General features: G+C 39.1%; 3 protein-coding genes across 3 annotated transcripts in view; 2 read left to right on the top strand and 1 right to left on the bottom strand.

Annotated features, from left to right (window-relative positions):
* The window catches only part of adra1ba (adrenoceptor alpha 1Ba), a 7,024-nt gene extending 4,408 nt beyond the window's left edge, over window positions 1-2,616 (top strand). The window contains exon 2 of the mRNA XM_016278724.1: window positions 1,844-2,616. Within this exon, the coding sequence (XP_016134210.1) occupies window positions 1,844-2,400 (557 nt within the window). The 3' untranslated portion in view covers window positions 2,401-2,616. The remainder of the gene's footprint in view (window positions 1-1,843) is intronic.
* A 5,256-nt stretch (window positions 2,617-7,872) lies between these two features.
* On the top strand, window positions 7,873-14,590 carry LOC107590088 (tetratricopeptide repeat protein 1-like). The gene is made up of 4 exons (XM_016278707.1): window positions 7,873-7,878; window positions 9,206-9,307; window positions 9,560-9,770; window positions 13,097-14,590. The coding sequence occupies exons 1-4, from the start codon at window positions 7,873-7,875 to the stop codon at window positions 13,255-13,257; spliced, it is 480 nt and encodes a 159-aa protein (XP_016134193.1). The 3' UTR covers window positions 13,258-14,590.
* Window positions 14,591-16,013: 1,423 nt separating this feature from the next.
* The window catches only part of LOC107590086 (PWWP domain-containing protein 2A-like), a 9,955-nt gene continuing 2,780 nt past the window's right edge, over window positions 16,014-23,188 (bottom strand). The window contains exons 2-3 of the mRNA XM_016278706.1: window positions 22,196-23,185; window positions 16,014-18,095 (exon numbers count right to left, since the gene is read on the bottom strand). Of these exons, the coding sequence (XP_016134192.1) occupies window positions 16,160-18,095; window positions 22,196-23,185 (2,926 nt within the window). The 3' untranslated portion in view covers window positions 16,014-16,159. The remainder of the gene's footprint in view (window positions 18,096-22,195; window positions 23,186-23,188) is intronic.

The raw sequence follows: 23,188 nt of genomic DNA, 5'->3' as shown, positions 1-23,188 counted from the left end.
TCAAGTAATGGAGTTGAGTACTTTGTCCGCCTCTGCTGATACGTACCATAGCGAATTAGACCAAATCACTTCAGTCATTCGTCCTGTTCCTGTTCCTGTTAGAGGAATTATTGAAGTACAACATATATAAACTTTGAAAATTTAGGATTAAAAGAGGAAAAGATTTTGTCTAATTAGAAAGATCAGAGCCAAAAAAGGGTATGGGCTGCACATCATGCATTTGCAAGCGAGTGAAAAAGCAGTGAGTGAGTTAGTAAGCTCATGAGTGAAGATAAGCTACAGTCAGAGTCTGGAAAAGCATGATGGATCTGTGCGAACTTTTTTTAAATGTTTTGGAGACCGGGGAGTATAGAAACCTGAGAAAGACTTGCAGTTAGAAAATGGGACATCTTGAAGGGACAGATTTTCTGGCTTGTTTCTTTAAATAGACAGTTGATTTAAGCTGGAGTACAATTGTAAAAGCATTATAAATCTTCCTCATAAAACATAGATTTTGGAATTTAAAAACTTAAGATAACCATTTTAATAAAAGCTTACAGAGTGTGCAGCAAAGATTGGGTTATTCAAATTTTGCTCTTTATGACAGGATGAGAGTGTTCCAAAAATAGACTTACTTTTTAAGACCGGGACAGACTTAATGTTGAATTAGAGGCTTTGAAATATGACAGATAAAACTTCATTCCATTAAACCTTTCAAGAACATATAAAGATCATATTCCATCCCAATAGCAAAACACAGAAATAAAAAAAGGGTATGGGCTGCACATCATGCATTTGCAAGCGAGTGAAAAAGCAGTGAGTGAGTTAGTAAGCTCATGAGTGAAGATAAGCTACAGTCAGAGTCTGGAAAAGCATGATGGATCTGTGCGAACTTTTTTTAAATGTTTTGGAGACCGGGGAGTATAGAAACCTGAGAAAGACTTGCAGTTAGAAAATGGGACATCTTGAAGGGACAGATTTTCTGGCTTGTTTCTTTAAATAGACAGTTGATTTAAGCTGGAGTACACTTGTAAAAGCATTATAAATCTTCCTCATAAAACATAGATTTTGGAATTTAAAAACTTAAGATAACCATTTTAATAAAAGCTTAAAGAGTGTGCAGCAAAGATTGGGTTATTCAAATTTTGCTCTTTATGACAGGATGAGAGTGTTCCAAAAATAGACTTACTTTTTAAGACCGGGACAGACTTAATGTTGAATTAGAGGCTTTGAAATATGACAGCTAAAACTTCTTTCCATTAAACCTTTCAAGAACATATAAAGATCATATTCCATCCCAATAGCAAAACACAGAAATAAAGAATAACATTTTATTATTATATACATTTTATTTAATGCTATTTATATATTATATATAGATTTATTTCAGTTTTATATAGAGATATGTTTGCCTTCGTGGCACATTTATTTGACAAGTAATCATATCATTGTAAAAATGCATAAAACATCCAATTATAATGAGTGTAAATCAGAAAAAAGTGTTTGTGACACATTTTAATGATAGTTAATGTTATCCCACATCATTAGCATTATCAAACTGCAAAAAAGAGGTATTTGTACAAGATTTTAAAGAAAAGAATATGTATTTTGTACTGTTAGTTGTGAGACTAATGAGACACACTCAAGTAAAATATCTGTTCACATAACATTAGAGAATTTGGGGGAAATATGCTTATTGTCATTAAAATGAAAAAGATTGACAAACATCTTAATAGCTTTGATTGTTTATTTCTGTAGTTTACATGTGAGTTAATAAAGTCTGCCATCTATTGGTGAAAGATGAAAAAGCATTGTGCATGCAGATTTCTTTACAAATATTCCCTTTTATGTCTCCTATTTTTAGGGTCGTTTAACACCAGTTTACGTCCTCCTGAAACATTCTTCAAAGTGATCTTCTGGCTGGGCTACTTTAACAGCTGCCTGAACCCTATTATTTACCCCTGTTACAGCCGTGAGTTCAAGCAGGCCTTCATTCGGATCTTACGGTGCCAGTGTCAGCAGAGGAAACAACAGGGCTGGAGGGCGTACAACTACCGCGTCCAGACAGGCTCGGCCAACCAGGTCTACACAGACACCAGCTCCATTTGCATGAACAGCAGTCAGCAGACCCTGGCCCCAATGCAACCCAGCCCAACGTTATTCAGCAGAGTTGTGGGCTCTCGTCCGGCATCAGGCCTTCTTCCAGGCTGGGGCCCCTGTACCTCCTCTTCCTCTTCCTCCCTATCTGGGAGCCCTTTTCCTGGTACAGTGAGATCCAGCTCTAGGGCGACAAGTCCTTGCAAAAGTAACAGGATGGCTTTGCTGTTATACAGTGGGTCCCAGCATGCCAATGGACAGAATGGGAAGCGAGAGACAGAGCATGGGCCGATATCTAGACACACGCCTGAGACTACAATCTAGATTGATATCGATAGTGACTTTCGTGCCAGTGATTTCTCTGTCTCTCAGTTCTTTCTGGATGGATCTGATACAGTATTGTAGACGTGAAATACATCGGGCATCTTCTCATGCATGTCAACATTGTTTAATTTGAGAGTCGCAGCTGCTATGCAAGAAATAATGTACAGTCAGCCTGTAATTATTGCAAAATAAACCCCGCCCAGGTGATTAGGACACAGATGCAAACAAGTAAGTAAAGAAATGAACATGAAATATTGATTTGAGTTTATATTATTTTATCTGCATATTCCCTTAAAGCTTCACTAAGAAAAAAATAGTCCATGCAAATCAACTGACATAGCAAAAAGTCAAACACTGCAACAATGGAGTAATATTTTTAACACTATTTTTTAACTTTCACTGCAGTTGACAACTAAGATGCATGATGGAGGCAGTTGCGTATGTGTAAAACGAGAGAGAGCGAGTCTGGGACATGAAAATAGTGCCTGTTTCATGTTAAGAAGTTTGACTGCGTTGTCATGTTTGACAGTAAATAAGTGCGACTGTTCCCACTGCCTTGGTTCCCGAGGTATTTACTTCTATTTTCCCATAGAGAGTTTTAAAAAGTTATAAGCATAAACCAAACAAACCAGCTACGAGGTGAATCACAACACTACAAACTTTAATTTAAAGCAAAAACATATTTGTAAATTGTACAAGACTCTGTACTAATGTCAGTGAGGGAAACAATCCCATGAAGTATTGGGAAACAATTGAGCTTTTTATTCATTTAAAGGGATAGTTCACCCAAAAATAAAAATTCTGTCATTACTCACCCTCATGTTGTTCCAGATGCGTAAGACCTTCATTCATCTTCAGAACACAAATTAAAATATTTTTGATGAAATCCGAGCGCTTTCTGACCCTCCCATAGACAGCAATGAAACTGAAACATTCCCAGGCACAGAAAGGTAGTAAGAACATTGTTAAAAAAGTACACGTGACATCAGTGGTTCAATTTTAATATTATGAAGCTACGAGAATACTTTTTGTGCGCAAAGAAAACAAAAAGAACAACTTTATTCAACAATTATCTTCTTCTGCGTCAGCATCCACCCCCATTCATGAGAGTACCATGACACAACAGGGTCAGAAAGCTCTCGGATTTCATCAAAAATATCTTCATTTGTGTTCCGAAGATGAATGAAGGTCTTACGGGTTTGGAACGACATGAGGGTGAGATGACAGAATTTCCTGGATACTCTCCAAAATGGCGCCAGGGTGAAGCGGAGGAGACAAATTGTTGAATAAAGTCGTTGTTTTTATTTTCTTTGCGCACAAAAAGTATGCTCACAGCTTCGTAAAATTACGGTTGAACCACTGATGTCACATGGAGTTTTGTGGATTATTTTACCAATGTACTTACTATGTTTCTGGACCTTGATCATGGTAATTAAATTGCTGTCTATGGGAGGAATACTTTTTGTGCGCAAAGAAAACAAAAAGAACAACTTTATTCAACAATTATCTTCTTCTGCGTCAGCATCCACCCCCATTCATGAGAGTACCATGACACAACAGGGTCAGAAAGCTCTCGGATTTCATCAGAAATATCTTCATTTGTGTTCCGAAGATGAATGAAGGTCTTACGGGTTTGGAACGACATGAGGGTGAGATGACAGAATTTCCATTTTTGGGTGAACTATCCCTTTAAAGATGTTGATTATAGTTTATACACACAAACAATATATTTTATGTTTATTACAAAATATAGTTTGAGAGAGTATATGAGAGACTTAAGGGGTTGTTTTGGCATGATTTCTTTGTCGTGGAGATTTCTTTGCAGAATGATGGGTAATGTGGTTTTCATCAGGAATTTTAATGTCAAACATGATATAAAAAAAAGTTTAAATCAAGCGGGCTGATGGCTTCAATGTGAGCATGTACCACTGATTAACAACCACGTAGTTAAGTCTGTCTTTAAAGTTTAAATTTTTTTTTAAACTTATGAACCTTATGAAGTTCCTATTCCCTTATGAACAAAATAAATGGGATTTTTACTTCTGGAACCTGACTGTTGCACTCAGTAAGGCTATATAGCAGTGGGGAAGTCGTGGCCTAGAATGATGGGTAATGTGGTTTTCATCAGGAATTTTAATGTCAAACATGATATAAAAAAAAGTTTAAATCAAGCGGGCTGATGGCTTCAATGTGAGCATGTACCACTGATTAACAAACACGTAGTTAAGTCTGTCTTTAAAGTTTAAATTTTTTTTTAAACTTATGAACCTTATGAAGTTCCTATTCCCTTATGAACAAAATAAATGGGATTTTTACTTCTGGAACCTGACTGTTGCACTCAATAAGGCTATATAGCAGTGTTTACTAGATTTTTCATTAATTACTCACCCTCATGTCATTCCAAACCTGTAAGACCTCCATTCATCTTCGGAACACAAATTAAGATATTTTTGATGGAATCGGAGAGCTCTCTGACCCTGCATAGACAGCAAGGGTCCTAACATGATCAAGGTCCAGAATCATAGCAAGGACATCAGTAAAATAATCCATGTGACATCAGGGGTTCAACCGTAATTTTACGAAGCTATGAGAATACTTTTTGTGCGCAAAGAAAAAAAAACGACTTTATTCAACAATTCGTCTTCTCCGCGTCACCCTATAGCGCCAGTTTGGAGAGTATCACATAAGTAAACAACATATGCTGTTCGGTGTCAGCTGCGCCACGCGGATACGTTGTTTTCGTTGAGATCAAAGCGTAAACAACGTAGAAAACATATCCGCATGACGCAGCTGACACAGAATAGCATACACTGTTTATGTTCAGTGGATACTCTCCAAAATGGCGCCAGGGTGAAGCGGAGGAGACAAATTGTTGAATAAAGTCGTTGTTTTTATTTTCTTTGCGCACAAAAAGTATGTTCACAGCTTCGTAAAATTACGGTTGAACCACTGATGTCACATGGAGTTTTGTGGATTATTTTACCAATGTACTTACTACGTTTCTGGACCTTGATCATGGTAATTAAATTGCTGTCTATGGGAGCTTCAGAGAGCTCTCGGAATTCATCAAAAATATCTTAATTTGTGTTCCGAAGATGAACGGAGGTCTTAAGGGTTTGGAACGACATGAGGGTGAGTAATTAATGACAGAATTTTCATTTTTGGGTGAACTAACCCTTTAATTTAATGAAAATAAAAAAAGAACTTTACAGATTTACAATGTTAAGTCTTTTGCAGTCTGTGAACGAGATGGGTTGGAAATCTGAGGTTATTTGAAATACCAAAATCACTACTTTTTCACCTTTACCAACATCAGTACATATGTATTATTGTGCACATACTGTTTCAAATTTGTAGATCGTGAAGAGTCTATATTTGGCCTGTTTGACTATAGTGGCTATGATTGTAGTAACTTTTGCATGAATAAAGGGATCAGCTCTGCACCTGGACTTCTGTGCACAGCTGTGAGCAGCACTGATAAAACTCAGTATGACTTGCTCACTGGTCTGTTCACTTCATTTATTTATTTCCCTTTTGATCTTCATGTTATTATTCAGGTTGTGTCAGTTTTATAATAATGCTTATTGGACTGGTCAAGATTATCCAGTTAGATTCACAGTTAGAGGTAAATCCGTGACGCCTTGTGATTTCCAGTTCAAAAGGTGAGGGTGTTGAAGATGTCAGATGTCTAAACTGATTTTGGTTTTGGGTCATTACAGCACACTTTTTAACAAATGAATGGATGGCATGAAAAGCAAACATTTGACTGAACAATTTAAGGCACAAAACAACATATTGTGTGTGCTCTGAACCAGCAAATTGGATTCTTTCAAGGTGTAAATGTATTACACAACAATACTTCGTAATAAGAAAATGTGGTCATTGGTTCTACATTTACTGTTCGATTCAGTGGATATAAAAGGAAAATATATTTCACTTTCAATTTAATTCAGCCTTGATTTGTTTGTTTTGTGCAACCAAAATGTTTTCAAGGGAAACATCAGTGCTTTATTAGCAAAAGAAGAATGTGTGCTTTTCTCCTGTTATGTTTTTCTCCTTCACACTTGTACATCTTATTTACTAAGTGGACCATGTAAAATTTCTCTCTCTATATTTAGTGTCATATTATGTGCTGTAGTATATAAAGACTTATTTTCCTTTCTCTCGAGACAAGTGCATAATGAAGAAATAAATTTCATTTGTGAAGGTCCCTGTTATCTGTGTTCTGTTATATCCCTGTTATATGTAAGTGTCCACTTGACATATGTGATTTAAAGTGATACCTTTGGAAAATATATTCAGGGATGTGTATGGCTTTTTATATACTACAAGTCCTTTTGCATCTGTGATGTTTAGAATATGGACAACATGTTTACATGTAAACAGAATTCAATATCCAAGCTGATCATAATTCAAACTGTTTCATAATTAGACATTCATTCATAGACATTCATTCTGAAACTTCAAGTTTTCTTAATTCTTTCATATACATGTGGATTACTTGTGGATTTTTGTGATGTTTTTATCAGCTGTTTGGACTCTCATTCTGACGGCACCCATTCACTGCAAAGGATCCATTGGTGAGAAAGTGATACAATGCTAAATTTATTCAAATCTGTTCTGATGAAGAAACAAACTCATGTACATTTTGGATGGTCTGAGGATGAGTACATTTTTGACAGTTTTTTTTTTCAGGGATAGTTCACGCAAAAATGAAAATTCTGTCTTTAATTACTCACCCTCATGTCGTTGCAAACCCGCAAGACCTTCGTTCATCTTCGGAACACAAATTAAGATATTTTTGATGAAATCCGAGAGCTTTCTGACGCTGCATAGACAGCAACACAACTGAAATGTTCAAGGCCCAAAAAGGTAGTAAGGACATTGTTAAAATGGTCCATGTGATATCAGTGGTTGAACTGTAATGTTATGAAGCTACGAGAACACTTTTTGTGCTCAAAGAAAATAAAAATAATGACTTTATTAAACTATTCTTCTCTTCCGTATCAGAATTTGACGTGTTCACAACAGAACCACGACGCATGCATTCTGATGTAGAACCCGGATGTGCTGCGGCTTGTTTATATAGAGAGGAATGCACACACACACACACACACATATATATACAGTATATATATATATACTGTATATATATATATACATATCTATGCACATGCATGCGTCGTGGTACTCTTGTGAACGTGTGTCGAATTTTGACACAGAAAAGAAGAAATCATTGAATAAAGTTGTTGTTTTTGTTTTCTTTGAGCACAAAAAGTATTCTCGTAGCATCATAACAATACGGTTGAATGTCACATGGATTATTTTAACAATGTCCTTACTACCTTTCTGGGCCTTGAACTTTTTAGTTGTGTTGCTGTCTATGCAGAGTCAGAAAGCGCCCTGATTTGATTAAAAATATCTTAATTTGTGCTCTGAAGATGAATGAAGGACTTACAGGTTTGGGAAGACATGAGGGTGAGTAATTCATGACAGAATTTTTATTTTTGGGTGAACTAACCCTTTAACTAAAGACAAATCTCCAGGAAAAACACTGTTCACTTTGAAAAATAAAAGACCATTTGCAAATATCACACTTGTTTTAACATATCCACAGCACAGGGCATCAGTTCTCAATCACATTTTATACATATTTTTTCCTGTTATTAAAATTTCTGTTATTTCTGTGACTTGCTTCCATTAGAAAAACACTGCAAGTATTTCTGGAAGCTGCCAGATTTAGGCTAGCAGTGTTTGTAATGCTTTGTTTGTTGGTGCATGTAAAGTTTTTGTGTTCCTTATTTTCCCTGGATGTCACGTTTGCCTCTATATTTAAATGTATCACCACATGTATCATAAGACCTTGCATGAGCATACCAGGATGTCACACAGACTTCTGTTTCTATCTTGGTCCTTCTCTCCCCTTTTATTTTCACTGTTGTCAGTGGAAATGTGAAGTCATATGCTGAAAATATACGTGCTTGTTATATGTGAAGTTTTAAGGGCGTTTTTTTTCCTATGAGTGGGTTTTACAATCTTTTGCTATGCCAGGATTTACCAGGTGGCCCAAAGGCGAGCCAGACACAGAACATAGACCCATTCTGAGCCAGAACTGTCTATCATGTTATTCTCTCAGCTCCTCAACACATCAAGCTGCCCAAGTGAGAACTCGGAAGTGAGAGAGGAAGACTGCCAAAACTCAGACTGGCTTCATATTAGTATTCCTGTTCTGCTGGCCTCATTTAGCCACTGTTTGTGACAGCACAAACAATAAACAATGTGGCCCATAAAAAAAACACTTCCATTGCAGCCAAAATACTGAAGTGTGCAAGGGTGGGGCAGTGTTTGTTAGACTGATGTTGGAGCACTGATAAAAGCTTTATATTCCCAATGTTAAATGCAAACATGATTTTTGTTAAAGCATAAAAACATATTCCTTTTTACTGTCCCGAGTTGGTCTCACCAGCTTGATCAAGAAAGAGGATGGTATATATATAATGTAAGAGATCATCCAATAATTTTGTGGAGGTTCCATGTGGATTTTCCATGTGCTAACTGAGATCGTTTTTAGATCATATTACAACTAAACTTTTAACAATAGCTAATGACTTTTATATTTAATTGTCTCCTGTTATGTAAAAAACAATCAATCAGTAATTGTACTAATTGTCTTACTTTACCTGCTGTCCCAGTTTGGCTTATATGATGATTCATTTTATTAATAAAATAAAAAATATAAAACATGACATTTTATTCACTTACTTGTTAGTGTATTTACATTTTATTTTATCTCGATATTTAAAAGACATTCAGTAGTGAATTTAAAGAGGAGACGGTCAAGGTGAACGAGTTTGATGAGGAATACCTGCGTGAGTTGGAGAAAGACCTGACGGAAGAAGAAAAAGAGGTGAGTGTTATTATCCAATTATTATTTTGTCATGTCCTTCAAAATCTACAGTTCTGACTGTACTATATTTCACACCATTGATATTCTCACTTTTTTTTTGGAATGTCTTTTTTTAATGTGTTTTGTATCTAGAGAATGTGCACGACTCACAACACACTATTTTTATGTTCTGTCTCTGATTTATATCTTAATTTTCTTTTCCTGTGGAAATGATTTTGAACATTTGAACTGCCATGACACAAAGGTTTGGAGACAATGTGTATTGTCTTGTCTTCCACAGCCATAGAACTAAATCCAAATTATGTCCGTGCCATTCTGCGGAGAGCAGAACTCTACGAGAAGACAGACAAGCTTGATGAAGCTCTAGAGGACTATAAAAGTGTCTTAGAGAAAGACCCGGGCATCCCTGCAGCTAGAGAGGCCTGTATGGTGAGTGTTTCTACATCAGCATTTCGACTCAAAGGCCTCCACTGTCCATAACAACACTGCTAGTTACTGTAAAGTAAATATTAGGGTTCCCATTCTTTTTACATCACTTTCCAATTATTAATGATTTATCAGTTAAGGATTATTAAAAATATCAGATAAATTATTTTATAACTTGGCATAACTAGTAGTAAACATTAGGGCTGTCAAAATGTATGTATAGTTTACTACAAAGGACCGAAAACCAATCATAAAGAGCACTTTTTTCATTTAAAAACATGGGATGCAGAAAAACCGCCATAAAGTCTCGAGACATGCTTTTTAAAAGTTGAACTTACATTAATTTTACATGACTTCCTAAACATGCGGCTCTCTTGTGCGAGACGAATATATATTCGTAAACATACATTCTTCATAAAAATGACTGGACTGTTTTGTCTTATTTTAATTCATTTTAAGTTGGCTTGAGGCCCACTTGGAAGTCTGCTGAGGCCCCCTGCTTGAGAGCCACTGCTCTACATGATTATCATTAAAGCGATAATTAACGATTCTGTCATTAATTACTCACCCTCATGTCGTTCCAAACCCGCAAGACCTTCATTCATCTTCGGAACACAAATTAGGATATTTTTGATGAAATCCAAGAGCTTTCTGACCCTGCATAGACAGCAATGCAACTACCATGTTCAAGGCCCAGAAAGGTTCAAGCCCATTCAAGCTTGAATACATCTATAATCTAATGCATGTGTTGCATTGTCATTTCATCATATTTCATGATCTCAAATCAACAGCCTCAGATATGGTGTTTTGTGCACAATGAATGAATGAAAACGTATACCGGTTTGAAGCAACATAAGAATGGGCAATTGAAACTTGAAAAATAAAAATTTTATTTTCTCTTTGGAGTGTTACAAGCTCTTGGTGCATAAAGAAGATCTGTAAAGTTGCAAAGACTAAAGTCTCAAATCCAAAGAGATATTCTTTATAAAAGTTAAGAGTCAACCACGCCTAACTAAAACGGCTCGTTCTAACACGCCCCCACATGTCTACGTCACGATGTGGGAAGATTTGCATAACGCCGCCCAAATGTTCACGCAAAGAAAGAAGGCGTAACTTTTATTCTCACTGTAGTATTGTTGTTGCCGCCGCCATGTCGTGAAGGCGCTGTGTGTTTTGTTGTGAAAGCGAAACTACTTTGTTTGGCCTTCCAAAAGAGGACGATATCTGCTTCGTCATGTCTAGAGCTGATCCGTGCTGGTCGCTGAGGAAATGCATCAACTTCGCGCTGTGGATCGCCAGATCGGCTTTCACCGTGGACGAAGCGGAGTCCAGCCCAGGGTCGTCACATGTGGTTGCCGCAAGTCTCCTTTGTCGAATCCGCCGGCCGCGCCATTCTCAAGCCCACCGCCGCTCACTCAAGCCGGCCTCCCTCACTCCACTGCAGTTCCTGGAGCGACTGATGGTTGGCAAAATATTTCTTATTTTTCATTCACTCACATTTATTATTGTTATTGTTATTAATAATAAATGTATCTAATTTTTAATTCTTATGTCTTATCATTTTATTGGGTCAAAAAGCAGAATGATAATAAATAAAAATAACATTAATAATAAAAGTGATAGAATAATAATTAATGATATATTTGTAAACTTAATCCTAATGTCTAAGGATTATTTTATTACTATGTCAAAAAGCAGAAATAATTCAAAACAACAATGGTTTATATATCAGTTGTCAGACAATGAAGCATATTTAATACGTTGGTATTAATATTGATCATAAAGATCATCTGATCTCTAATAAAATAGAAAATGCACATCTGTTTGTTCCTCGAGTAGACATTTAAAGCAATAACTAAGTAGTGTAGCATTGATTTGTGCAGTTTTCCATTACTGGTTAAATGTTGCTGCACTTTCTCAGAGCACATGCTGGTTTCAAGGTATTATTGATAAATGTTGCAGCCACTGTAAGTTTCCTCTAAGGATCAGATTTCCAGTTTGAGGTAAAGACTGTTGCTGTCAGGCTGAATTTCCTGCAGTTCACAGTGAGGGTGTGGCTGCTCAACACTTCATATTGATCTGACTGCAGTCCAGTCACAGAGACAAAGCTCTCCACAATCGCTTTACACCTTTAGACTCTTCAACCTATTTTCGGACCAAAATTGAGTGTTGCATTTAAAGCCTAGCCTATGAAACATGTTAATGAAAAGTATTTGCACACTTTATTATAAGGCTTAAATTGATTGCAGCTCTAATAACATGTTCATTATTGATGTACAGCATCATGTCATACTTTACATTTAAATTTTATTTATAGGGGTCCTATTATGCTCTTTCACAAAGTCTTGATTTTGTTTTGGAGGTGTACCAGAACAGGCTCTCATACTAGGTTGTTTTTCACATATTTTACATTATGACAACACCTCTCTCCCCAATCTGGCTCGAATAGTTCCTGTATCAAATGTGCTGTGATTGGTTAGCTGGGCCAGTGTGTGTTGTGATTGGCTCCACTCGGCGCCTGGTCGGGAAATGTCACGCCCCCTTACCATAGCCGCCTGCAAGCTTCAGTGTAAATATTGCATCAAAATCAAATCAATTTGAGCGCGATTTCAACCCGGATGATTGTAACCACTCTTAAGATCGTCTGTCTTGGGAAAGCTAGCGTGTCTCCGACATAGTGATAACACTCGTTGTCTTCTCTAGTGCAGCTCAACCAGGTCTCATCCCATTCGTCGATATTTGTGATATCACAAATCCCGGAAAATATGCAGTGTAGTCCAAACGAGTCGTTCGTGGTAGTTTTTGAATATTGATTTCTGTTAAATAAAATATCTCCTTTTGAAGTGGACAGCAACATTACAGACTAACTAAAGTTGAAAAAGTGAAAAAGCATAATAGGACCCCTTTAATATATTTTAATGTAGGAGGGATAAACATTTAGACCAGTTTTTAGCTGTTAATATTGTCATTTTGTTTAAAGCATATTTTCATTTTATTCATAGAAACCCACTACTTTAAGACTTAACTTAAAACGTTTATTCAGCAAGAATTCATTAAATCGATCAAAATGGACATAAAAGACATTCTTACAAAAGATGACTTTCAACATGTTTTTTCTTAAAAAAACAAATCAGCAAATTAGACTTTTGAAGGATCATGTGACACTGAAGACTGCTGAAAGTTCAGCTTTGCTATCACAGGAATAAATTAAAATTTTAAATATATAATAGAAATGTAAATATATTTTACAGTATTTCTGTTTTTACTGATCAGATAAACGCAGTCTTGGTCAGCAGTTTTTTTTAACTACCTGTTAAAGACTACTTCTGTATTCATAGCTTTCTGTTGTTGGCAGATAATTTATTTGCCTTCTCTTGTTCTTCTCAGGTAAGCTGAAGGACTTGGGCAACATGATTTTACGACCCTTTGGTCTCTCCACCTCCAACTTCCAGGTCAACCAAGACGCCAACACAGGATCCTACTCCATCAACTTTGTTCAGAATCCCAATAACAACAACAGATAGCTTTTCAGTGTGTTTTTATGGAGTGGCACAACAGTGAACTGCCCCTTTCAAGTGTCCGCTCAGTCTCTGACTATTCAATCATATCCCCAGTCTGCACTAATTCATTGATACAAGTAATGTAAAGCTGTTTTTCCATTGACAAATTAAATTATCAGCTTGTGTCAAGTGGTTTTTAGATTTAGTTTTTTGGCTTGCCAGAATGTTAAATTTGCTGTGAAGCTGGCGTCAGTGATCCAGACTGTCAGTCATGAGCAACGAGATAATGGGCCTTCAGCACTTCACCCTTACCTGCGTTCACATTAAACCAGCGGATAAGATCCTGTCTGCATTGTCCATTGTGTCGTTTCTTGTATGTAATTAATACAGCATGATTTATTACTAAAGAATACACAGAACACACAGCTTGGTACAAGGCAGAAAACCGGTTTAATTTCATAGAGCTATACATTTAATACAATAATAAAACAAATGTATGCCCACGACCACCATCTTCATATGTATAGCCGGTAGAATGCTCCGATTGTACTGAAACGCACGTATGTACAACAGCGAGCAGCTGTTTCTCGCTCACTCTAAATTCCCTTTTTACAGGCCTCAGGTTGAACATGTGCAATGAATGATGCTAACAGGAAAACCTTGAAGCAAAGACTGATAGAAAAGATGCGTTCTTACGGTCTTGTTTAACTTGTATAATAAGAAAATCATTTATAAGTGGAGAGGAGCACAAAAAAGGTCAAAATCAACTAGCGGGTCAAAGTGATTTGTAACGCTGTACAGATTGCATTGATCATTGAACGTGTGGTGTGCCACAGAGTGGAAAACTTCAAGCTCTCTTCAAGAACAGTCAAGACTGTATTAAGGCTCAGAATTTCTCAATATAAAGGAGCACAGATGTTGGGATAGAGGACTAGAAGCACAATAAGACCCAATCCTCTGTAATTGTACGGTGAAGCATAGCACATGCAATATGTATTGCATTTTTACATCAAATATGATTTAATTTAATAAGTTATCTCTTTCAAACACTTAAAACCCTGCTTTAACGTGTGCTGGATCGCCACCTACAATCCACAATGGCCATAACTCCCCTGTGCTGTTCAGTATTTGCAAGTGTCCTTTCACATAGTTTGAACAAAAGCCTGCTTAAAGAAAAATGGTTTGAAAAATTCATTTCAGCATGACGGATCGGGAAATAGGTGGAGAGTCTGTAATTCATTGTAATAAATATATAATTATTTTCTTAAATAAAAATAATTTCTCCATTACACCTGCTTCTCCAAATGTGGATGGCTCCTCTCATCTGATTGGCTCTTGACCAATGACTGTGCTTTGGGCAACGGACCAATCAGCAGCCCTTCAGAGTTGCAGCACTGGAGAAGGGGGAAAAAACAACAACAGACGGTCAGAATTGATCTCAAACAGGATTATTAAATTATAAATATTAAAAAGAAAACTATACACTTTGAGATGTAAGATTCTAAGATCTTTTTAAAAAAAAAGAAATTATCCAGTGTAACCTATATTTTGGAATCATCCACTGGCTAATAGACATTAACTTTTCGGAAATTGCTTCATTTCAGTCATCTAATGTTTAAAGAACAGAGAAAATCAGCTTCTTCTAACTGTGTTGGTACAGTGGGCCATTACACTTAAAATAACTCCGAGAATAATAACACTGAAGTTCAGGCTTCGACTTGGCTGAGTAACAGGAACATTTTCGCCATAATCAGACATTTAAAAAGCAGTCTAAGATGCAAACATATGACAACGGCAGGAGGGAGCAAAACAAGTGGAGGAAAAGAAAAAGAAGCTTTGAACAGGGCAAGTAGATTAGGGAGGAATGAGCTTGGGAAGCAGATGTTGTAGCTGCGAGGGGTGGGGAAAGAGGACACACAGATAGGCTGGCAGGTTTCTCCATGTCTGAGGTGATACTCTCTGCGTTTACAGAGTCGCTGTGTTCTCCCCACAGTGGCACTTGAGGTGACTTCGGCTTACAGGCACCTCCCCCCGTAACAGCAGCGCGACTGGCTGCAAAGCCAAGGCTGGCCAAGAGCCATGCCCAGATCAACAGCCGTCTGCTCAGATCACTGCACTTGGATTAGTCGTCTCAGAACGTCCGAGAAAGATCAGCACCAATTAAGTCCCTTTTTCTACCTGAGCGAGGCACTACCCAGCAAGGTCAACTTTGTTACACAACTTCCATGATAAAAGAAAACAATTCAAGGATGGCCTAAGTGAAATCCAAGACTTGGGTTAACGTAAGGGAGGCTGGACACATAAGGACGTCTAGAAACACTGTAGTGATAGAAAATGCAGCAGGAATCTGAACCTAAAACACTTTCTCTGATCATCCAAAAGGAAGCATTAACTGTGCTAAATTAGGGATCCAGAATAAGTAGCAGCCGACCGGCCACAGTTTAGTTGGTTTGAGAATGGGTTCAAGCAGACATTTTCACACATGCCTAATTCTTCCGGCGAAAGCTAATCAAGCTAAAAAAAAACACTCTTTTCATGTTTACAGGGACATTTGACAGCAGACATTGACCAAGAACAACTTCAAGGCAAACAAATATCATTACCACTCAAAAACCCATAAAACCTTTTCCTAGAAATATCCATCATCTGTTTTCATTATAATAAATGTATGATGATATGACAAGATCATAAGACTGGTTACGTAGGGGAGAACACTAGATACTTGACATGAGAACCGTTTGCTTTCATTTACTCAATTCAATTCCCTTCTCTTGCTTTCGCAACGAAAATAAATTAGTCCTGGTTGCCTTTTCTGGATTACACTCTGGAAGCTGACTGGGTACAGCAAAGTTTGAGAGGTGTCAGAAGGGGTACAGGGCCAACTCGAGTGCCTGTTTTGCCTACCTTACCAAGAAGACACACCACCTCACGTCTCAAACTGAGTTAACAAGGCTCGGACCTCGGGTGTGAGCTGCTTGGCAGCCTTGGCGGCCTCAGTGATGGCTTTACGATACAGGCCTTTTCTCTTCTTGTCAAAGCGAGACTGGAAGTTTTCTAGAAATGGGGCAAGTTGAGTAATGGCCAGGAAGGAAGTGGTGGGTGACCCAAACCAAGAGACCCGAGCCTCCTGCCTGACTAAGAGCCCATTATCTTTGCGACTCACTGTGATGGCTAGGATGCGGGCGGGCCACCAAGGGAAGCCAAGGATTTTGGCCCAAACTATTTCCCCTACACAAATTGTCCTGCCATCCAAGGCAACGCACTTCGTGACGTTTTTGGAAAAGACAGCAGCTTTGAGGGATTTACTGAAATTTTTGTCATCCTTAGGAGCAGAGGGAGATGCAGAAGCAAAAGCGGAGGATGTGCCAGGGGCAGGGGCCGAACGCAAATCACCAGGAGGGGGGAAGTCAAACGTTTCGGTAGAGCTACACTCAGAGTTTGATGACTTTAAGTCATCTGCACTATCGATGCTGCACATGGAGGTACTAGAGGAGTCGGGATGGTTGGGGTTAAGGGTCATGTAGACCACTAGGTTACCAGCCTTGCTCCCACGCGTCTCCCGCTTTTCCTCCCGCCCCTCCTGTTCCTCTGGCTCAGCTCGGGGTTCCCTGTATTCCGGGGCTGGGAGGGGCTCGGGTTGGGCCTGGCTGAGCAGGGACTCGATTGCTTTTTCTGGCCTGTGGGGCTCTACAGCTGTGGCGACTTGGCTTTCAGAGCAGGAGGAGGAGGAGGAGCGTGTGGAGGTGCAGCAGGGCAGGGCTGGTTTAGGCAGCGGTAAACGGCCCCCTCCCGGCACTTTCTCCAAGCAAGGCAGCTTACATGAGGAAGAATCGTTCTCTTCGTTACGGTACCTTTGGGGCTTGATGCGCATCCTGGGTGGCAGGGGGTTGGAACCTGGCCCTCCTCCACTGATCTGCTGCAGTCGCCTGGTGAAGTGGACCTTTTGGTGGGCTTCCTGGAGGGCAGCAGCCCTGGTTATAGCCTTGGTCTTCCCGCTACTGCCTGTGACTGTCTCTCTATGTCTTCTTTGAGCCTTGGCCATCTTCAGCACCTCTCGTGCTTTGGAGTGGTCGACATTTTTACTCTGAAGCACTTTTTTGGCATTGAGCTGCACTCGAGAGTTGGCCGAGGACGTGGTTGTAGTAGACACCCCCTTCACCATTTTGTTCCCTACAGCTGCACCTTTGACCTGACTATGGCCCAGAGAAGAGGCGGTGGCCGACGACACCCGTACAGCCGAACCCTGCCGTTTGGGCCCATCAATACCACGGCCCTTCTCGTCAGAACGTGGATCACTACGGGACCGCTTACCAGCAGCTGCCGCTGCGCTGTCATTACGCCGTCTTTTGGCATCGTCACTTCGGCAGTCTGAAATGGGGCCTCTGCGTGTTTCACGCTTGTCCCCTTGCACTACAGCCCCTTTACATTTATCACACAGAACTTGTCTTGGTCGGAGCTTGATGGCATTCATTATAGAAGTGGGCTCCTCTCTATACAGCCTACGCTTGGGCCGCTTGATTTTGCGTGGTAGAGGCTGAGGTAACGTCTGGTTGTAGGTGTCGCTGATGAACAGTGGAGGTGGATAAGGGGCCCCCTCCTGAAACAAAGGAGGTGGTTTTGAGGTCCATGGGTTGGGTTGAGGGTTGGGACAGGGCTGGGGCACTGCATGAGTCTCAGCAGGGTCCTTCAGAGAGGCATCCGGAGCATCCGTAGGGTCCTTAATGGGGGCATCACTAGGTCCTTGAGTGACATCCTTATCTGTCTCTGACTGGAATGCTTCCGTCTTTAGCTGCATAGATTCTGGTTTGTCCTTATACTCTCTTTTGGGGAACACGGTTATAGGAATCCCATAAGGTCCAAACCTGAGGTACAGAAGAAGAGAAACGACAAAGACACTAAAATTAAACTCAATGTGGATGGGGTCTAATCTGCTTTCTCAAATCTAAAAAAAAAAATTCAAGCATGCACTACTATATTACAGCTACTCATATGCAATAAAAAAAAATCAAGCACATATATGATTGTTCTATCATACAACTGAAGAATTACGGTGAAGTCTTAAAGCACGAATTATTTTGCATCAGTCACATTATTGCTCTGCTTTTATTTAAAGGTAATTTCATCTGGTCATGTTTGCATTCAGGAGATAGGAAAGTGATTAACTGACAAAGCAGGGGTACAGATTATTTAGCAACAATAATACAGTTCCATACAACATGATCGGATAAAATGCCACTTCAGCTGACTGAAATACATGATAGGATAAAATGCCTCCAACTGTGGTGGCTTTCGTTTTCAAAATTACAGTATTCTTTCCTAGTGTAGTAAATTTTATTACATTATAATAGTATATATACACCTCTACAAAAGGAGGAAGAACAGGCAAGTCTAACAAATGAACTGAAACCATTTTTTGTCTGAAAGCTGATCTTGTTTGGCCCAAAACATGATATTATAAGTAAAGCGCAATGAAGCAACATTGCTAACAAAACGTTATACTAAAACGTTCTTGGATGTCAAAAACAGACACTTGGGCTTGAAAGAACCATTATCTGTGGCAATCACCCTGTTCACAGTTTTCACTGTATATCCAATGTGGGTCAAGAAGAACTTACTCCACAATCATTTATATTCTGCAGAGTAAAGTACCAACCACCATACAGCTTATTTCAGAAGTGAATTGACACCTTTGCACACACGGTCCAGCTTTAGCTTTAATAGGCACACAAAAAAAAAAGCATGTTCTATCTAATACACTGATACTTATTTGTGTCAAAATCAGATTATATATATTTTTAATCTATTTTGCATACCATCCTGTAGAATAATAGTGTAAAAAATGTGCCCTGGAAATACTGCCCCATAAGCTTAGTGTGATCATCAAATCAAATGCTGCCATTTAATTAAATAACGTATAGTCTGATGTGTTGCGTTACAAAGTGAAGTGATTCAGTGAATGGCTCAGCAAACTCTATCTCTGCATTTGCTGTGCGTTTAAAGTACAAATGGGAATGCAACGTGCATTAAGTTTACTTCATTTACACATTCGCATATTTTCAGACATTTTTGTGGACAGAAGTCTAAAGCATTTCACTTACATTCCCCAAAAATAAAAGATTGAGATTTTGGCATTTGAAAGTGGGACATTAGATGCTTTTAACCAATTATAGAACGAAGAGCCATCTATCCATCCATCACCACGTCCATCTTGTGTCACCACCTAAAAACATCAGCAATTACACATTGAAACATGAAACATTAGCTGAGGTAGTGACACTTTCTCAATTAAGAACATATTTTTGCTTCTGTTTGAGATTCAGAGCTGTAATGCATTTCATCATTAACATGTTAAACTCTAAACACCAATGCTGTGGGCCTTATGCCCGGTTCAGACTACACGATTTTAGCCCGATTTTGCCACGATTTGCTTGACGTAAGGTGTCGTGGGGATTCGTAAACGACAATGGGCGTCGGGACGCAAGATTCCATCGTGAATGGTCGGTGAAGCAACGTGTAGTCTGACATGTTTCTTGTCCACGACACGACAAGATTTTAGGAGTCAAAATCATGTAATATGACACAGTGACTATCGTGACCGACAAAAATATTGTGTAGTCTGAACCAGGCATTAAAGGAAACTAAGGACTTAAGTTAAACTTAAGTGGCAGCATCTGTGACATGCTGTGAAGTACAAAACATGATTTCAACTCATCCCACAGTTTATATTAAAAAGAAAAAGAAAAACCAGAGGCTTTTTAACCTATAATAATTATTTAAAATATTAGTCTGCAATCTATGTCAGGGTTTCCCAAACGGGGGATTGCGAACAACTAGCGGGTTTGTGAGGGAACTACAGGGGGTTCCTGAGTTGAGCTAATAATTAATTACATTAAATGTAAAATGAAAGTATAGAGCTTCACGATCGTCGCAATACAGCTTAGTGTGATCATCAAATCAAATGCTGCCATTTAATTAAATAATGTATAGTCTGATGTGTTGCGTTACAAAGTGAAGTGATTCAGTGAATGGCTCAGCAAACTCTATCTCTGCATTTGCTGTGCGTTTAAAGTACAAATGGGAATGCAACGTGCATTAGGTTTACTTCATTTACACATTCGCATATTTTCAGACATTTTTGTGGACAGAAGTCTAAAGCATTTCACTTACATTCCCCAAAAATAAAAGATTGAGATTGAGGTTTTGGCATTTGAAAGTTAATTTAAACATATATATTATATTGTAACTTGTGGTGTAAAATAAAGTTATAATTACTTGAATTACTAATAAAGATTCATTTTTATTTTACATTACAATTGTAATTCACAGAAGTAATCTTTCTTTAAAAAATTTTGAATTCAAAAAAGTTAAAAATATATTTTTTTTTATTATGCTTGATTGGGTTCTTAAAACACTAATGTGAATATAATGAGGACTTAGACACTATCACAACTAAAAAGAAAGTTTAAATAAGTTTATCTATTTACTTGCATGTCATGTGACCATCACGGACCTCACCTCAGAAAACTGAAAACATGCAAATTTGTCATTGAATTATTGAAATATTAACTTGAAATCTCAGAGCATTTTTCCAAGTAAACATTTATCGCTTAAGGGGTTTGGCTGATTAAAACGTTTGACAATCCCTGGTCTGTGTCATTGGTGCCAGGCTAAAGATGATAGGCATCTTTGGAATATGACCACAGCATCATTTCAATCCTGGAATGACTGATTACTTTTGATTTTATGGTTTATCAGCATTGAGACATTTCTCTAAAAGTGTCCAGGTGATAATTTCCAGGTGATGTACGGTAATCACTTCCTAACAATGATGCCACACAGGTTCTTCAGGACACATTCCCTACACAGCAACTTCACAAGAATGTTTTATGTTGACTTATCTCAAGTGAGAATTGAATTGAGACTGGAGATCCCACTATAAATTGGGTTCTGCTATGATTCATCCCTGACAGCCAGAGAAAATGTGTGAACGAGGGTGTTGAGACAGACAAACTGTGGGAACAATTTGTAGGGTGTTAAAGGGGTCATATGATGCGATTTCAAGTTTTCCTTTCTCTTTGTAGTGTTACAAGCTCGCGATTATGGTGAGGGGCATTACATTTCCGACGAGTGCTTGTGGTGTTCGGCCAATCACAATGCACTGGGTCAGCTGGCCAATCAGAGCAGACTGCGCTTGTCGGAAGGAGGGACTTTGTAGAAAACGAAGCGTTTGAGAGAGGCGGAGCATAGAGGACCTACAATAATGTACAGTATTTGAAAAATAATGTGTTTTTTGAACATTAAAGCATGTCAACATATTCTGTTACACCAAATATACAAAATAATGATCTTTAAAAAAGCATATGACCCCTTTAATCACCAGCACAACACTGTTTTCCAGGTTATGATCAGGAATACCTAGTTACAAGTAGTTATATGGGTGACATGAAAATTTAAGTAGTGACAGCAGTGTCCTGTAATGACAGACTTCAATGTTTTTGTTTATTCTTGTGTAATGTCATTTTTATGACCTGGATTACTTTGCAAATTGAATCTGTTTAATGTCACTATTTACACAGTTTATTAAAATGTCATTAAACATTTTTTTTTAAAGATGGTGGCCCGTCACACACCAACCAAAATAAGTATTTTCCATAATACAATATATTATAATACAATACAGCATTTATATACATAATTAATTTAGGAAAATTAAACAATAAATATTGAGTAAAACAATAAAATAGAACAGACAAAAACAGTCACATTAATGGCTTAATTTTTATAAAGAATAAAGCTATAATCTAAACTATAGTGACAGCTTATACCATGAACTAAAATATTATTTCTAAACCAATATGTAATGGTGAAGATGCTGTTTAGCTTTCTGACAGCCACGAAAGCCAACTTTGGGAAGTATGCTGGATGTACAGCTGCAATTTCTTTGCACAAGTACCGTGTTTACCTTTTCGAAAGGTCCATGAGTACCCCAGAGAAGATCTTCTCGCCCAAGCGAAACGACACCACGAGCGCATCGTCGATGATGTGATCCAGCGTGACTCGAACCTCGGAGCCGAGCATCAGGCGCTCAACGGCGCCGGGCTCCGCCGGACACAGAACCGGGTCTTTCGTCTCCGCCGACACCCTGTCGGGCTCGCTGAGATCCGTTTTGAAGCTCTGCTGATGAAGAGGATGCGAGCTCACATCCTCCGCCTCTGCTGCTGACATGAGCGACTGATCCAACTCCGCTGGAAGTTCGGGAGAGTCCTTACTGGAAACAGTAGACAAGTCACTCATGCAGCTCTGACCCACCGATTCTCCCAGCGAGGTCTCCTCCGCAGCGGACAGGGAGTCCAGGTGATCTGAGGGGTGCGGGATGTCATGGAAAGCATCCTCGTGAGTTTTGAGTTCCGACCCGGGAGCATCGGATGCGGGTTCGGGATCTGGCTGCGTAAAGCCTATGAGTTCACACTCCAGATCGGTAGGACGGCTTAACAGGGGATTGGAGTCATATTCGACAGCCAGAGACAGTCCAGTTTCAGGCTCCGACGGAACCTGAGCGGGAAGGGAATGCAAGAAGACCACAGAGGGCTGGGAGTCTGAGATGGAGCTGGGGAGCAGAAGACAGGGGCTGGATTCGAGAGCACTGACCTCGTTTGCAGCCTCCACCTTCGGCGAGAAGGATTCCTTGTAATCTGTGCACCTGTAGTTCACAAGCACGGGCTGCTCGGCTGTGCTCAGACGGCTCCAGGACCCACCCGTGTCGGTGTGCTCTCCGTCCGCATGGGCAGCGAGGGCTTTTCCCGCGGCTTGAAGGTCCGGCCTTCTGATTTCCATTTGGACCTGGCTGCATTCCTGAACTGCATCCATATCCTCGGGTCGATGACAAAGCTCCATTTCCGGGACGGAGTGGGCCTCTAGGTCGACCACATGCTCTCCTGGCTCGGGTTCGTAGTCC

This window comes from Sinocyclocheilus grahami, unplaced genomic scaffold (genome assembly GCF_001515645.1).
Source record: "Sinocyclocheilus grahami isolate Dianchi unplaced genomic scaffold, SAMN03320097.WGS_v1.1 scaffold124.1, whole genome shotgun sequence".
NCBI lineage: Eukaryota > Metazoa > Chordata > Actinopteri > Cypriniformes > Cyprinidae > Sinocyclocheilus > Sinocyclocheilus grahami.
This window is presented reverse-complemented; position numbering and strand designations above follow the sequence as displayed.

Excerpts from the sequence above, each read along its gene's own strand:
- LOC107590088 (XM_016278707.1), top strand. Across the intron at positions 9,308-9,559 it reads TGACGGAAGAAGAAAAAGAG|ACAATGTGTATTGTCTTGTC; the intron begins GTGAGTGTTATT and ends AAAGGTTTGGAG. Across the intron at positions 9,771-13,096 it reads ATCAGCATTTCGACTCAAAG|TTTGCCTTCTCTTGTTCTTC; the intron begins GCCTCCACTGTC and ends GCAGATAATTTA.